Source organism: Protomyctophum bolini (assembly GCF_963924005.1).
Source record: "Protomyctophum bolini genome assembly, chromosome: 15".
NCBI classification, from domain to species: domain Eukaryota; kingdom Metazoa; phylum Chordata; class Actinopteri; order Myctophiformes; family Myctophidae; genus Protomyctophum; species Protomyctophum bolini.
In genome coordinates this window covers 13,785,475-13,802,572 of record NC_137876.1, presented here as the reverse complement: position 1 = coordinate 13,802,572, position 17,098 = coordinate 13,785,475, and the positions used below count along the sequence as shown (strand labels likewise).

General features: G+C 43.0%; 1 protein-coding gene across 1 annotated transcript in view; it reads left to right on the top strand.

The window, feature by feature from the left end:
- Positions 1-16,639, top strand: part of plcb2 (phospholipase C, beta 2) — a gene marked incomplete at its 5' end in the record, with an annotated part of 35,602 nt that extends 18,963 nt beyond the window's left edge. Inside the window, 14 exons of the mRNA XM_080784226.1 lie at positions 166-330; positions 1,281-1,380; positions 3,072-3,176; positions 3,539-3,600; positions 4,207-4,306; positions 4,454-4,805; positions 5,621-5,751; positions 7,785-7,968; positions 9,561-9,702; positions 12,315-12,379; positions 13,303-13,359; positions 13,675-13,732; positions 15,741-15,824; positions 16,293-16,639. Of these exons, the coding sequence (XP_080640352.1) occupies positions 166-330; positions 1,281-1,380; positions 3,072-3,176; positions 3,539-3,600; positions 4,207-4,306; positions 4,454-4,805; positions 5,621-5,751; positions 7,785-7,968; positions 9,561-9,702; positions 12,315-12,379; positions 13,303-13,359; positions 13,675-13,732; positions 15,741-15,824; positions 16,293-16,466 (1,779 nt within the window). The 3' untranslated portion in view covers positions 16,467-16,639. The remainder of the gene's footprint in view (positions 1-165; positions 331-1,280; positions 1,381-3,071; positions 3,177-3,538; positions 3,601-4,206; positions 4,307-4,453; positions 4,806-5,620; positions 5,752-7,784; positions 7,969-9,560; positions 9,703-12,314; positions 12,380-13,302; positions 13,360-13,674; positions 13,733-15,740; positions 15,825-16,292) is intronic.
- Positions 16,640-17,098: the final 459 nt, after the last annotated feature.

The window sequence follows — 17,098 nt, the reverse complement described above, 5'->3', positions numbered from 1 at the left end:
ACCACGGCAAAAATCCAATCAACTACATTGATTAGTCTGATTAACTACTTATTAAGCCCTAATCAAGCCCTAACCCCCACACCCAGGTCCATTATTTAATAAAGAAAAATGTAGAATCGATTACTGTACATTGTCCCAGCTCATAGACTCCTGTCCTCCTGACAGATCTTTTCAGGCCAGTTCCTCAGTGACAAGAACGTGAAGACGGGGGTCGAGGTGGAGGTGATCGGCCTGCCTGGAGACCCCAAGAAGAAGTACAGGACCAAGTGGTCCACCACGCCCAACGCCATCAACCCTGTGTGGAATGAGGAACCCTTTGTTTTTGAGAAGGTGCGCATTTCTGTATGTCTGCGTGCATGCGTACGTGTGTGCGTGCGTACATGAGTCTGTGCGTGCATGAGTCTGTGCGTGTGCGTACGTGGCGGGTGCCCACACACAAGATAAGATAAGGACGATAGGACTTGGGCCAGTTGGGGGCACGGTGGCGCATGTTCTCCCCGTGTCCCGCTAGGGTAGATACCCTCACAGAAAACATGCTGTAATCCTGGTTTCTATACTGCCTCCCCCTGGCCAGCCGGGGCGTCTGATGGAGGGGAAAGGAACTGTTTGGAATAACGTGGTTCCTTCCACGCGCTACGTTCAACCGGGATAACTCCCCCCTCAGGTGAAAAGAAGAAGCTTTGACTGTCCGTTGCTCTCCCCAGGTTGGCAGAGGGAGTGTAGCGCCCAGGATTAGACAACGGACACTGGGTGAAGGAAATGGGTTACAAAACCCGTGGGATAAAAATATTTTAAAAGAAAGGAAGATAGGACTCACAAATTGAATTGAGTGCCCAAAATTCAGCTTTATGTCTGCACAGTTAACGTTTCGAGTGTTTAAAGTCTTCATCAGTGTACGTGCCATGCACGTACACAAATACTGCATACTATATATATTTTCTTTAATATATAATCAAATCAAGTGTGTGTGCATCCACCCTTCATCAAAAGCATTCAGTCACAAATAGATCTGCTCGGGTAATTCTTTGTTTTTAAATTTATGTAATATTTAATGTATGTTAACTTAAACCCTCTAGTTGACTATTGTGTCCTACGAGGCTCTATAGTATTAGGTCTGTTTTTTGCTCTAAACTAAATAACTTTCCCGAAAATAGCCGATCTGCAAGCTTGTAGATGTGCTATTGTCGCTGAATGTTCACCCCAGAATAGAGACGCTCAGGTTCATGTGGTATGGTGATTCTTACGAATTTACGATGCTGTCACGGTGAACACCGCTATAGATCCTGCTCCCCGAAATGGCCTCGCTGAGACTGGTGGTCCACGAGGAGAACGGTAAATTCCTGGGACACAGGATCCTCCCTCTCGATGCCGTCCAATCAGGTCAGTGGGAGAAGAACTGAGGGTAAAAGCTCAAGTCTCAACTAAAAGATCAGGTGCTATAAATACTCGGCTTAAACAGCACAAGGTCCTTCCAGTTCTCTGACACAGTACACTGGGAACTCCTGAGTGGTCACTTAACTCAGAGTGTACACCAATTTGGACTCGTACGGGTCCAGTTGTACACTCATTGGTAAATGAACAATGAACACATACATTGTACCTGCTATATGTGCATTGTACGGGTGATGGATTGCGAACATCATGCCTATATTTATATCGGCACATGGTTCATACCCTATTATTTTTTATATACTTTAATTTTTAGATATTTTTAGAACAAGCAGGTCATGTTGGGTATCACAATTCAGTTGTTACATTTCAGTTGTCTAAACCCATTATGTTACAGGCCATTCAGTCCAGAAAGAATGTGGGTCCCATATTAAGGTGGTTTCAGTCCTTCACAGTTCGTTCATTCATAATAAAGAGTCCATGGTTTTTAGACATCAAGCTCATTAAGCTCATATATGGAGATCCCTGATGTCATCAATATTGGCCAGCAACTCTACATCTGACCTCAAACCTCAACCCCTTAGATCTCTATATGGAGCTGACCTGTTCTGACATTCCATTTGTTGATCCATCCCCATCCAGCCTTCCACTTCGATGTCTCCCTTTTGACTGATACCTGTCCATTTAAACTCTAGATGGGCCCGCCCCAAAGTGCAGCCGAGCCCGGCAGCCAGCGAAAACTAAAGTTCTCAACAGGCCCGAAAACCCAGTGTACACTCAAGACCTAGCCTGGGCACCATTTCATTTCGGTATATGATGGATGATATCGTTACGTCATGTTGTAGTATTGTTTTGTAGTCGACAGGCAGGAACAACAGGCGGCAACTTCCTTTTCCCTCAAACCGATTTTTTGCAATAAAAGCTACATTTTATTGAAAGGTAAAAGGAAGTTGCCGCCGCCTGTTGTTCCTGCCTGTCGACTACAAAACAATACTACAACATGACGTAACGATATCATCCGCCCCCGACAGGATCATACGGTCTTTTGAAACAGAGACCAGGCTTTCCTCCGAGGTGGTGGAAAGCCTGGTGAGGCGAGGTTACTCACTGGCCCCGCGCCACCCTTAGATGGAGCTGTTGATCTGACCTCATCAAACCCTGTACACTCAAGACACGCTCCATATATGGCCAGTACAGAATTCAAAGCGCCAGCGCTTGCCCAGCAGTCTGCTGTCACCCAGGCAGATATGTTGATCTGACCCCCCATCCCAAAGCGCCAGCGCTCGCCCAGCAGTCTGCTGTCACCCAGGCAGATATGTTGATCTGACCCCCCATCCCAAAGCGCCAGCGCTCGCCCAGCAGTCTGCTGTCACCTAGGCGGATGCGTGCACGCAACCTCTCCCTTTAGGACGAGGTCGCTTCTCGCCCTCAGGCGTCTTACTGGTTTAGACGAGTTGTTTAGGTCTTTAAGTCTGTTTATATTGTTGTTGTCGGGCAGAAACCTCTTATCTCTTACATTTTTGTGTTCATAAATTAATGCCTTACCTGATCATATTTCAGAATCACACAAAAGTGCAAGTAGCAGAGTCGCAAGCTCAAATGCGAAGCCTCGCTACTTTTGCTGTTTCGGAATTTGTCAAATCTTCCAAATTCTTCTCACTGAGGGGTGTGTTCCTCTGCAGGCTTCCAGCACATCTGCTTACGCAGTGAGAGCAACATGGCGCTCACACTGCCAGCTCTCTTTGTGTTCATCGAGGTCAAGGACTACATCCCCGCTGCCTTCGCAGGTGCACCGCCGTTCTCTTTCTGTTCTGCCCCAACAATCGCCCACTCCACACTACTTGAATTCTTATCGGTGACTTGAGTTCACTGCGCGTGCGTGCATGCTAATTTCAAACACTGCCCTTTACATACACTAAACTCTTGGGTGTTATTGTAGAAACTGAACAAATTGGACCCATACTCTCTCATAGTTGTGTTCGTATTATGTGTACACCCACGAATGCGCAAAGTGTATAAAAAGATAAAATATGTTATTCAGGTTTTACTTTTCACACATTCAGACGTTCATTAACACGTTTCCCACACACAACTGAACAATGCATTATTGTGGACGTTACACTCATGCTGTCCTTTGATCCCACCTCAGATTTCACAGATGCCTTATTCAACCCCACAAAGGGTGAGGAGAAGACAACAAAGAACCCAAAGGTAACGAAACAATAATAATAGAAGAAACAATAAACAAAACAATATACCAAAGCAGAGTTCAAGTCACTAAAAGTATACCGGCCTTTATTAAAGTGATCCATCCTTCATGAACCCATGAAGGAACCTATTCGTAGTAAGAATTACCGGAGTTGCAACTGTACTTGGACACCTTTTCACAAGTCTTATCCATGCAGAAATGTATAAAATATATACAAATATAAAAAAATATAAGAAAATAGCAGATCTACAAGCTCACAATGTGTCGCAATGCGACACATTGTGAGCTTGTAGGTTGGCTATTAAAATGTCCGAAATGTATAGAAAAAATGTAGAGCTGGTATGTTTTCTAATAATTAAAAGTAACTAGTAACTAAAGTTTTCAAATAATTGTAGTTCAAGTTCAAGTTCAAGTTCAATATTTGCATCTGGGATGTGGTGGAGTAGAACTAAAGTATTGAACATTGCAAATACTCAAATTTTAGTTTAGTTACTTAGTTACTTTTGAACACTGGTCGCACACGTTCGCAGAAGACGGCACACATGTCTTGTGGAACACTGACGGTTATTTTGTAGAATTTGATGTCCTTATCCTTGTTTGCACCAAAGCCATCATCCTCAGACTACGTCTCCCCTTATGAGATGCCCATTGTGGTCCAAACCCCCACTCAGAAAGCTGAGGCTCTGAACAGCACAGCCTCTGCTGCAGGTAATGACAAGCACTTTAAGCTGACATGTTTTTTAGGATGTCATAGCAATATTTCTGTTATTTTTTTATTTTTGTTATGTTTTTTGGGCGGCTTTATTGAGACTCCCAGTATAGTAACACACCTGCACCTCTGCACCTCCCCTGAAGATTCTCCAGCCCAATCCGAGACCTCCGGGGAGCCTGTTATTGACCACGGGGGAGAAGGGGACAGCACTCCAGATACTACCCAACCCGTTGACGACCCTCCCCAAAGTTCTGATACAGCTGGAGACCCCACCACTGTGGAAGCAGATTCCACACCTGAACCCACACTTGAATCCGAACCTGAACCCACCCCTGATACTGAAAACACCGCTGCAGAGAAAGAGCTACTATCAGAACCCCAGGCAGCTCCTGAAGAACCTGAGGGAGAGCCTAGTCCAGAACCCGAGCCCGGCTCGGATGAAACCCCAGACACGGATGTGGCCAATCATCCAGAGATGGATTCCGCTGCTGTGGTGTAGGCCTGTCACAATTATTACATAATCTCATAACGCAATTATTTCCTAATAGTTTCCATGTTAAAAATTTAAAAAATTGGCCTGGGCCGTGGCTCAGCGGTCCAGGCACCTTGGCTGGTAATCCAGTCTGGCAGTGTGCCGCGGTAAAAGAAAAAAAATTTCAAACACTTCCAAAAATATCAGAAATAGCAGATCTACAAGCTATTTTTTGTTTTTGTTTTCGAGGCTGCCATGATGATTACATGCTATTTTTAAGTATAAAATTATTATAAACAAGAGCAGTGGCCTACTTGGAACGATGCAAGTTGGAAATGCATGCTCTACCCAGTTATTATGCATGTGTCCCTTTTATGCCCATATATGGAGTTCTTTGTCAGGCATGTCCAAATGGAGTCTATGCCGATGTCAGAACATATTTGTGATGTCAGAACAGGCCAGCTCCATATATGGAGCCTGGGCAGGGTCCTTTTGTGTCTGTTCTGGACAACCGTGGGTCCGACTGACTCAACACCGGGCACTGCACTGCCTGTGGGGGTGTGGAACGCGTGTCGAAAGTCGGTGGGGCAAACGGTTCTCTAGTTACGTGCATTAGAGACGTACAGACGACAGACGTACAAATATGTGGTGCATTTAGATAGATGGGTCAGTGATTACTTTGTATTTGAGTTATTTGTCATATCTGCCTTGTGCAATTTGTGAAACCACAATAAACACAAATATGTTCAAATGTTCAATGCCAAAAACACAATTCAATTGTTAATCGCAATTATTTAGTTAACAATTAATCATCCACTTAATTGTGTAATTGTGACAGCCCTGCTGTGGAGGCGGAAGAGGAGGTCAATCCTGCCGCGGGTTCTATCGAGGTCGGTGTCGCCACCGGGCTATGTGAGCTGCCTGTGCCTGCGTGTCCAGATGACTCATCTCAGCCGCTGTCAAACGGAGGTGAGCGCCTAGCTAGCCTAACCATGTGTAGAGAGATGCTAACCGTGTGTAGAGAGATTCTAACTGTGTAGAGAGATTCTAACTGTGTAGAGAGATTCTAACTGTGTAGAGAGATTCTAACCGTGTGTAGAGAGATTCTAACTGTGTAGAGAGATTCTAACTGTGTAGAGAGATTCTAACTGTGTAGAGAGATTCTAACTGTGTAGAGAGATTCTAACTGTGTAGAGAGATTCTAACTGTGTAGAGAGATTCTAACCGTGTAGAGAGATTCTAACCGTGTAGAGAGATTCTAACTGTGTAGAGAGATTCTAACTGTGTGTAGAGAGATTCTAACTGTGTAGAGAGATTCTAACCGTGTAGAGAGATTCTAACTGTGTAGAGAGATTATAATTAGGGTAGGGTTGTCCCAATCCGATCACGTCATTTTCAAATGATCGGATCGGGAGCCAAAAAACGTGATCAGGACATCCCTAGTAGCAGTTTGTCTGTGATTTTGGATATTGTGATATAGCATTAAAAAAATCGGCAGATACTCGAAATCAAAGGATCGGAATCAGATGGTGAGCTAACTAATCGTGTAGAGATATTCTAATCGTGTAGAAATGGTAAATGGTGCATTTATATAGCGCCTTTATCCAAGGCGCTTTACATAGATTGTGCAATGTGCATTACATTCACCCATTCACACACACACCGATTGCGGCGGAAGCCATGCAAGGTACCAACCAGCACATCGGGAGAAATTTGGGGTTCAGTGTCTTGCCCAAGGACACTTCGACATGTAGACCCATAGAGATATTCTAACCCTGTAGAGAGATTCTAATTGTCTGTAGAGAGATTCTAATTGTCTGTAGAGAGATTCTAACCGTGTAGAGATATTCTAATTGTCTGTATGATTCTAACTCTATACTGTAGAGATAATCTAACCCTGTAGAGAGATTCTAACCTGTAGACCTGGGGTGCCCAAAAGGTAGATCACAAAGACTGTGCGTATAGATCACATGACATGCCCCAACGAATATTTAGTTTAAATTTATATTTAAACTAAATATTCGTTATAATAAATATAAATAGCTTTTCTTATGAAAAGCTATTTTTGGCATCTGCCACTTGAACTAAGTTGACTTGATTGATTGACATCAAAAAGGGCCTAGCTGTCAGCTCAAACCCATAATGCAATACTTTGTTTTCAAGAGTGTTGCTGCGCACAAATATCTGTAGCATTACAAATTCCAAGGTACCGTATATACTGTACATTTTTAAACTACAGTATTTTCATTTTTTTCAATGGGTATAGATGATGTTAAGCTGGTAATTTTTAAAGTAAATCTCAAGTCCAAAAAGTCTGGGAACCCCTGCTTGCAGACAGATTCACATGCCTCGCGTCACGTGCCGCCAACCGCTCCAATCACTCCAATCTTCGGTCTTGAAATGAAAATTGCAGAGCAGCGCCTTCCTTGAAGAGAATGTATGTCTAAAAATAACGCTGTCAATGTTATCAGAGAGAGTGTGTGTGTGTGTGTGTGTGTGTGTGTGTGTGCGCGCGTGCGGCATCCGCTGTTGGATGGGGAAAAAAACAATTGCTTTTCAGGAAATGGAAAAAAAATTACCTATGTTCCAGTGTTTATATATATAATATATCCACAAGTCCCAGACTCTCCCTTCTGGCTCCCAAACTATGGAATGAACTCCCCATTGCAATTAACTGCAGACTTGCCCTAGCCTCGACGACCTGCAGGCGTATGCTAAGATGCCAGGTTATTATTAGTATTGATCTGGCATCCTATACTGTTCATAGTTTCAATGGACGGATATTCTACTGTTAGACGGATGATATGTTCTTGGTTTACTCATGATCCTAGATGACTATTCTATGCATTTGATGTATTACCTTACCTTGTGGTGTTCTTGCTTCCAGAGCGTCTGCTAAATGCCTAAATTGTTTAGTCACAGGCTAATACTTTTCATTGGTAAAATATACATCAAGCGTCGACATGTCTGTCTACCCCCCCCCCCCCCCCCAACATGATCAGAGCCATCCACAGTGACCTGTGAGGAACTGACGCAGCACAAGAGGTACCTGAAGACGGTCAAGCATCAGGAGAAGGACACCAAGGAGCTGGACAGGAAGTTCCAGAAGAAGAGCGAGGACCTCATTCAGAAACACGCCGAAGCCTTCAAATCCGTCAAGAAGAAGGCCTCACTGAAGAAAAAAGAGTATGTGTACCTCTTATGTCCAAATTCTAACCTTTTGTGTTTTTTCGTGAATGTACGTCCTAATTGATAAATGCTAAACAGCGTCACACGAAAGCATCAAAAGTAGCAGATCCACAAGCTCGAAGCGCGGCGCGAAGCCGAGGTTTCCACCCGACAGAGACCATTTCTTCTCTCTGCATGCCTTAATTTGTGCAGTGGAGAGATAATCTGCTGTCGAGTGGAAACCTTGTATGTAAAAAAAACATTACACTTTTTTAGGAAATGGAGAAAAACAATTGGGAAGGAATGGGCGGGTAAAGTGGTGACACCACAAGCGGATAGAACAGTTTGAATTCCCTGCAGATGAGTGAGTAGAGGCTTACAGTAATATTAGGAGGCTATAGGCATTTAACATATTATAGTAAAATGCATAGAGCATTGTGCAAACATGGAGTACACACATTTAGATACCGAATGAATACAAAGCAATTACATACAAATGTATGATCACATCAGTTTCCCAACACTCTGTCTACAACAATAGGCCTCTCTCTCTCTCTCTCTCTCTCCCTCTCTCTCTCTCTCTCTCTCTCTCTCTCTCTCTCTCTCTCATTGAACAAGTTTAATTCACTGTGGCATACCTACTGTATTTTGGGTATTTTGGGTCAATATCAGCTTTCAGTTTTCCACAATATAAAAAGCAAAAAAGAACAATAATAACAATGTGATGCATTGTGAGACTGTAGATGGCCTATGTTTGCTATTCGACGCATGACAAAACATATACATAGGGTCATCCAATACACTGTGTTCCGTTCTCTGTTTTTGTGTTGGTGCCATTATGTGTTGTCCTTTTAAATTGCCTCTTTTACAGCATATTGTTGTAATAGTCAGCCACAAATGAAGTTGCGGGTTGTTCTGGCCACTTCATATAATTAGAGCATATCTAAAAAAGCGTAGGAGCCAAATGTGTTTTTCCAGGAAAGCGGAATGCCAGTGGATGAAAATACCAACTACAAATATGAGTCACTTTTAAGGGGTTTGCACAAGTGGGTTATTACGGCACAGTGCTACATGATTGAGAGTAAACACGGTTAATTTAGGTCACAGTGGCCCTGTTCTGTATTAACCAGAGGACCTTTTCAGGTAATTAAGAATATTTACTCAATTACAAAGGACAATTCTTGGGAACTTTTACTTTACTTTTCTTTTCAGTACTTTAATATACTTCCACTCCACTCCATCAACTACTTTTTAATCAACTACAATGATTTGAACACATTTGGTAGACTATTGTTTTAGTTTTAGTTTTTAATTTTAAGATTTTGAGTACTAACTATATCTTGATGGAAAAACTGATATCAGAGTTTCTCATAGTGTGGTCCGGGGTTCCACGGGTCCCCATAAATTATTGACTGTTAGGATAAGGAACCAAGTGGTTACATGGTGTGTAGCTCAGAGAGCGTACCAATGGAACCTAATGGACCCGTAAGGAATGGATCAATTTGGTCCCATCAGTACACTCTCTGAGTTGTCCCATCTTATGTCACCCTATACGGTACTGTATGTAATTTCAATTTGACACTCTTCAATATGCGTCACCCCCACCCCAGAGGTTCTAGTGACAGCACTGACTCTGGCGTTAAGAGCGAGCGCATCCAGGAGCAGAAGGAGAAGCTGCAGGCGGAGCTACAAGCTCTGTGGGAGGAGCATCACGACCACGCCAAGAGGAGGAAAGAGCAGCATGCTACTGAGGTGAGCCGCGACCAGAGTGGTGCACTGTAGACTAGGAGAACTAGGCAGAAAGGAGTTTTAAATGAATTGTTTTCAACGAGGGCGGTGCAAATGTCAGCATTTTTTTGGCATGTGTGCAACATGCCAACTGTTTTAAAGTATTGTACAGTAACAAGTTAACTAAAGTCTATGTTGTACTATTACTAAACGATTTTTAAGATCACGAGGGATTTAAGATCATTAAAGCTGGGCTGTTGCCTGAGGCCAGTGCATTCTGTCAACTTCCGGTCCAGGATGTTGTCACTCTTCGCCATGCTCGCCAATAGAAGTCTATGTAGAAGAGCCGACATTGGACTGGCCCCGTGAAGTGAACAGAGTTGTCACAACTCTCATCTAAAGGGCGCTGGCCATGACCACGCAGGTTCCATCAGCCCATAATTGAGAACAGTTCACAGCTGTCACACTTCCACGTACCTCAATAAAAGGAAATAAAATTACAGGAATTCTGACAAACGTTTTAAACCTTTTGAATCCGTAACTTTTCTTTCTGGCCTCCAGACAGGGAGAGGTAATTGTGGCGGCTATAGCTTAGTGGTTACTTATAGCGGAAATATATCTGATGGATGTTCCGGCCCGACACTTCCGCCGATAAAGTCTCCGCCTTAGGTTGGGACCAGGCTTTTCTCTTCGCAGATGAGTAAGGCTGGGACCAAGGCTACTGACCCCACAAGACTAACAATGGTCCCTCTCCCTCCCAATTGCAACAATCCCCGAACTACAATAAAGATGTTGGCATCTAGTGTAGTATTGAGTGACCAGTCTAAATTTCTCAATGGAAGAGACAAAGAGTAGGGAGGCAACCTATTTTAATTGCATTTTATTCATTACATTTAGAACTGGCTTGTATCTTTAAAAATATATATTGCGTATAATCTCAGCCATGTCTTGATGTTGTTACCGTGGCTTGGCAAATGTTACACCCATTAAATCTTTATTATTAATATCAATATAATTCTCAAAGGATATTATGTCAAAGCACTTAAGGTAAGATGTTTCAAGACCATAATGTACACAGTAAAATCCTTAGAAAAAAATAAACCGGTAGTAATTTAACTTTAACTGCAGTGCAATGCATTAGCCAAACTATTAAAGGCTTTTGAACTTTTCCAAAAGTGTGCCTTGGTCTCCTCCCTTTTTAAGTCCCTATGTACAGTATGTCCCTGTATGTATGTCTCTACTCTGTCTGTTTGAGTAGTACGGACAGCTGCAATACTGCTGGGTGGCCTAAAGTGTCAAAAGGAAAAGAATGGACCCAATGGATCCATTTGGTTCCATTTGAACACTCTCTGAGTTAACACTAAGGACTTTACAGTGTACATGGTCCCTGGTCTCCCCGGACACCATCCGACAGGCTCCTTGAACCCTCTTCAGCTCTGCAGTGCATCTATCGACCTGCCTCAGAATCCTTCTTACAGCTGAGGATGCGTTCTGTGCTCCCTGGTCGGTGCACCCTCCTCGTCTCTCCTCTCTGGTGCCACGTGGCGCGGCGGACCGCAGGCGAGCAGCCAGAGTTTTACAGCCTCTATCGATTACCCATCAGCCTCGGGGGCTCTGGGGTGCTCTTAGCATAAACTGTGGGCCCTGCATGAGATTGAGAGGTCAATCGGGTAATTTTGGAAGGGTCGCAACCTCTCCGAGGCAGAGTGCAGTCCACGTCGCACCAGTATGACTGGAACGAGGTGACGGAGAGCATCTCGTATAGGGCCAACGAGAGCTTTAGCATACTTAAAAGTCGGAGTGCATGCAAATGAACAATGGTCTGAGCTGGGTAGACTGCTCGGATTAAATAATAGGAAGCTTGCACACACAGCTTGCATATTGAAAACCACTTAAGCCCCTATATCCTTTGTTGTATGGTGAATAGAGAAAAGAGACGATCTACAAGCCTGTAGATGCGTTGCGTTCAGCTGGCACTTAGGGTCAATGCTCGTCCAGATTGGACTTTGTGTCGTCGTCCCCCCCCCCCCCCCTGCATTAACATAAATGTTAATGCAGACTAATATATAGGCCTACAATACTGTGCATATTTGTGTTGTGCCATTCTGGGAAAGATGGAGGTTCACATGAACATGTATACATGTACTGTAGGTGTGTTGTATTTGTATTAATTTGGCTGATTGCTGAGCAACTGTCCATGGTCCTGGAATCACTCACTCACTCACTCACTCCTGCATGCTTTTGGGAGATTTTACGTTACATTAATGCGCTAAGATCACTGTGTGTGTGTGTGTGTGTGTGTGTGTGTGTGTGTGTGTGTGTGTGTGTGTGTGTGTGTGTTAGTGTATTTTCTGCATGGATGAGAGCTTCTTTATAATTATGTGTTTATGTTTTAGGTAAGTCTACTAATAGGCATTTACGTATCGACTTGTCTGCTAATGCTTTGATCGATAGCCTAATTTGATGGCGTTGTATTGTGTTTGTTGTCTGTGCATAATTGCACATCACTGTGATCTGTAGCCTATCTAGCACAAAAAAGTGTTATTTTAATGCGTTATTCGAGGAAATGACATCGGCCAGATCTTGTTTGTGTTGACATGAAAAACACTTCCACTGTCCTGTTTCCCATTTGACAGCGTCTGACCAAGCTGTTGGAGATGGCCAGTGAGAGACACTCCAGTGAGCTGAGGACCCTGGAGAGGTGGGACAACACGCACTGTGTGTGTGTGTGTGTGTGTGTGTGTGTGTGTGTGTGTGTGTGTGTGTGTGTGTGTGTGTGTGTACATAGTGTGCAGTGTAGAACTGATTGCTAGTGGTAAATCTTTTCATGTTTGGGGAGAGACACACACCACTTTTATATTTTGCAGTACATTCAGAAGAACACATGCACAGTCCATTCATACACACACACACACACACACAGGATGCTGACTAAATCAAACGTTCTTTGATGTGAGCGTCTTTGTGCGTGTGTAAGTGTTTGTGTCTGAAGTTAAACATTTCATATTTTGCAAAGCACAATATGAGTCACCTCTGCAAGCTGGACTCACTCACTGTTCTTGGCTGGCGTGTGTGTGTGTGCGCGTGTGCGTCTGTCTTAAAGTGTGTGTGTACCCACATGCAAGTGTGTGTTTGGGCGTGCGTGTGTTTGTTATCCAGTGTCTCCTGCTGGCAGATGGTCATCTAAGGACAGCCATTAGCCAACAGGTGTTTAAACAGCCCGGGGACATGCTGTACTGTCCCTGTCACCTACCTGTCCACGCAGCCACTTTGACACAGCATTTTGCCACTGGAACCAAAGGTCACATCCTCCCCAAAACCTCACGTTGAACGGGAAAAGGCTTCTTGTTGTTGTTGCACAGAGAGAGAGTTTATTTCAGGACGACTTCTGTCCTGTCTTGTTCTCAGGAAAGTAACTTTGGAAAAGTACATTTACTCAAGTACCGTACTTGACCCCATTATGGTTGAGCAGAGTCCCTCGGGGTGACAAAAATGTGACCCAAAAAAAAGTCTCCATGAATTCAAGCCTTCATGGAGTGTGGTTGTGGTGTCTACTTGATCGAAAATAAGTAATTTGTTTGGTGAACTGTTCCTTTATATTCTGTCCATTTGTCCCTTCCACAGTGAAACCAAAGAAGCCAAGAAGAAAAGCTTCTCAAAGCGCTCATCAGAGAAGGCCAAGTGCGTGACTTGATTTCAAACAATTTCTGGAGCTCAAAATGGCTTTCTCGTCCGACTGACAAAAAATAGCCGATCTATCTGCTATTTTATGTTTTATTAATTAATTTGAAAACTTAATGACTACTTGCTACTTTTGGTACTTTAAGTACCAATACTTTTGTACTTTTTACTCAAGTAATTAGTTTTACATTGCAGTAGGCCTATTGATACTTTTACTTAGGTAAACTATTTGAGTACCTTTTCCACCACTGATTATCATCATCGTTATCCATGCTGGAGTCGTTCTAACTCGTTATTATCCATCGGTTTGGTCAGGATCAAGAGGTCAATGAGCATCGACGCGCTAGACGAACCCGATCAGCCTGACACTGTGGTGAGTACAGGAGCATTAGGGCATCCAGAGGTGTAAGTAAAGTAAAGTACTACTTTGTTCATTTAGTTGACTACTTTCTACTCTCCTCCAGTGCACATAGTAATCCACTGCTATAACATTGATTGGAAAGCCCTTTCATGTCTGGATCTTTATTGGTCCCAATAGGGAAATTGTTGAATTGAACGCGTTTCTGGTGCCTTTAGAGCATGTACATAGCTACTTTATTTTACTAAATAAAATTGGTGGTCTAGACGGTGGTTCCCAAAGCGGGATCCGGGGACCCCTGGATGACGTTGAGGAGGGGTCCTCATGCTAAACTAATAATAGTTAGGAACCAAAATGGACCCTTACAGGTCTGTAACTTTTACGTTAAATAAAATATAGTGTAGATTAGAGTCCCAATCGCAGAGATAGAAATTCTATATCAAATGGGGGTCCCCCAAAATAATCATAATTGAACCCCACCCTTGGAATTAGGAGTTGAGGGGCGTTCCATTTTGTTTGATCAGTTCCACGGACAAATATTGTGAGTCTACAAAAAAATATGAATATAGTGCCTCACAACAAGCGTTGTGAGGTGCTATTTTCAAAAGTGTTGCTTCTTTTTATTTGACAACTTCCTTTTGATGCATGCAGTAATGGCCTTTTTATTTTATTCTTTTATTTCTTTTGTATATAAAAAGGTCTTAAGAGTCCTTAAATTGTCACTTCACTGTCATCTGGGGACCCCCCCCCCCCCCCCCCCCAAAAAAAAGTAATAAAAAGAAAATGGTGTTGGGAGGAGGTCCCGACCCACAGGTTGACGACTGGTCTAGGACTCTATAAAATGGGGGTGGGCATCGGACCCAAACATCTGGCATCGGTCACGCATTCCGCCGGCCGTTCTGTTCTGTCGGGCTAGTCGGACGGCCTCCAACATGCAGCGCTGCCAGCGCCGCATTGCATCTCTGTTTCCATCCTCCTTTAATCAGCGATTATACCCATTAATTACAGCGACTATTTATAACACAATGGGTTGTTTAATCAGCATGGCCTCTGTATTGAATGGCTGGGTGCATTAATCCATTAAAACCGGGACAGCATTCCCACATGTCATTTTAGATTTTTACCACTTAAACTGTTATTTTATACTTTGGCTATTCAAAAATATTATAGATATATATATTTTTTTAAATCACACCCGTGTGAAGTGAGGGGCGCTCTTATCATCGTACATCATCATGACGTAAAATAGACACTATGCCTATTTGCTCAGCCACTATGAATTCTCCTTTCATTGTCAGTGGGAATTTAATGTTTGTGTAGGGCAGAAATCTACACTAATAGCTGAATAATAGGAGGGGCTAGCGCCCCTCAAAAACTTGGAAATTTGTGCAAATCTTTATATGTTATCTATATGTATATATATAATAATTCAAATCTTTGCTTTTGATGGTCCCTGGAACAACGTATTTTGAGATGGGTGGTCCACAGCCATACATATAATTTGGGGGGTCCTTGACATGAAAATGTTTGAGCACCACTAATATAGAACGTACGTTTTTCAGAAAACTGTTTGTAGACATTTGTACAATCAGCCTCAGGTCTTTCTGGGTTAGGCAGTGTCTGATTGAATCGGACAAGTCCAACCTGCTGTGACCCAAACTGTATTGATTGTCTTTCTCAGGTTACCTCCCGCGGGGGGCACACCACTCACACACACACAAACACACACACACACACACACTCACACACACACACACACGCGCGCGCGCACACGCACATGCGAGCACACGCACACACTGAAACATGATCAGATGTACGGTTTATGCTGTAGCATACGGAAACACAATCTTTGTTCTCACTCGATAGGGGAAACAGACATGGCTACTGTAGTGCGGTAAACAGACCAAACCGCTAACCACAAAGTGGAATCCTTTGTGTTCATTTAAATTGAAATGAACTCTCTGAAAATTGCTACACAAGTGCGTGATTGTTTGGGAACTGGGGCATGGTTGTATTCTTACAGATCCCAGATTACAGCCCTCAGCAAGAAGCTCTGATGAAGAAACAGGCTGTTACAATAGAGGTGATCAAAGCCCTTGCTAATCAGGTACACACACACACACACACACACGCACACGTGCACAAACACGCACACACACACACACGAGCGCACACACACACACACACACACACACACACTCTTATTTATTTTGTACAGTATATACATGTGTATACATGTTTTCTCACTATACATAATTGTACTTTTTGTTTTGAATAAAACAATTGATAACTAAAAAAAAAAAAAGTAAAAATAAAACCCTGTTGAAGACCCCTGCTCTACAGGATGCTTAGCGTTCATGTGGTTAAAATATGCTATGCAGTAGTCGCGCTTGTATTATATATTATCAGTTTACCTCTGCCAACCAGTGGTGGAAAAAAAGTACCGCACTCAAATGTTTTACTTAAGTAAAAGTATCAATACTGCAACGTACTGTAGGTGAATAACAAAAACGATATTCTCAAATATCACATATCCGTTTGACGTGAACTTTGGCCCTTAATTGTAACTATATAGCTAAACCAGGAGGCGCTGAAGGAGCATGAGCAGAAGATGAGATCTCTGCCAGGGGAGGTGAAGGAGGCCGTCAATGTGTGTGTGGGAGCCCACTTCCCTGACCAGGTGGACCAGAGCGGGGACAAGAAGGAGGTGCAAGGAGTGGGAGTCTATGGAGACGTGTTCCTGGGTTAACTGAGAGGACCATTCTAAAAAAAATGTCTTCTAAGTCCAGAAAGACAAACGGTTTTCTGAAAAAGCTCATGTTGCTACAGTCAGTGCATGCATGGTCCTCAAAACATTTTCATGTCAAGGACCCCCAAAATGATATGTATTTGGCCACCGACCCCCATCTCAAAATAGGATTTTCCAGGGACCCCAGAGAAGCAAAGATTTGAGTTCAAAATGTTTGCTTTAAAAAATGTATTTGCTCAAATGTTAGTTCACGATTTTTCAGCAGATCTGGAGCTTTATATATCTGATATGTTTAATCCCTAAAGTACAAGTGTATAAATTTACATTATTTATATCAGCATGCTACATTGCTGTAGGCTACATGTATATTCATGTCACTCTTTGGGTCTCTATGGGTCTTCAACAGGGGGTCTGCAACCCCTAGGGCACCCACGATCTTTGTAATCAATTTTTTTCACCCAGTTTTTTGTTTGTCATTGTCAAACTAATGTAATCCTGGGCACTACACTCCCTCTTGGCCAGAAAAATGTTGGAGACCCCTACAGTATAATTTATTATTCTTGGCACCCTCCACAGTTAGGGTTCTGGTCTAGTTATTAAATTAATATCTTATGGCCATGCACATTTATACA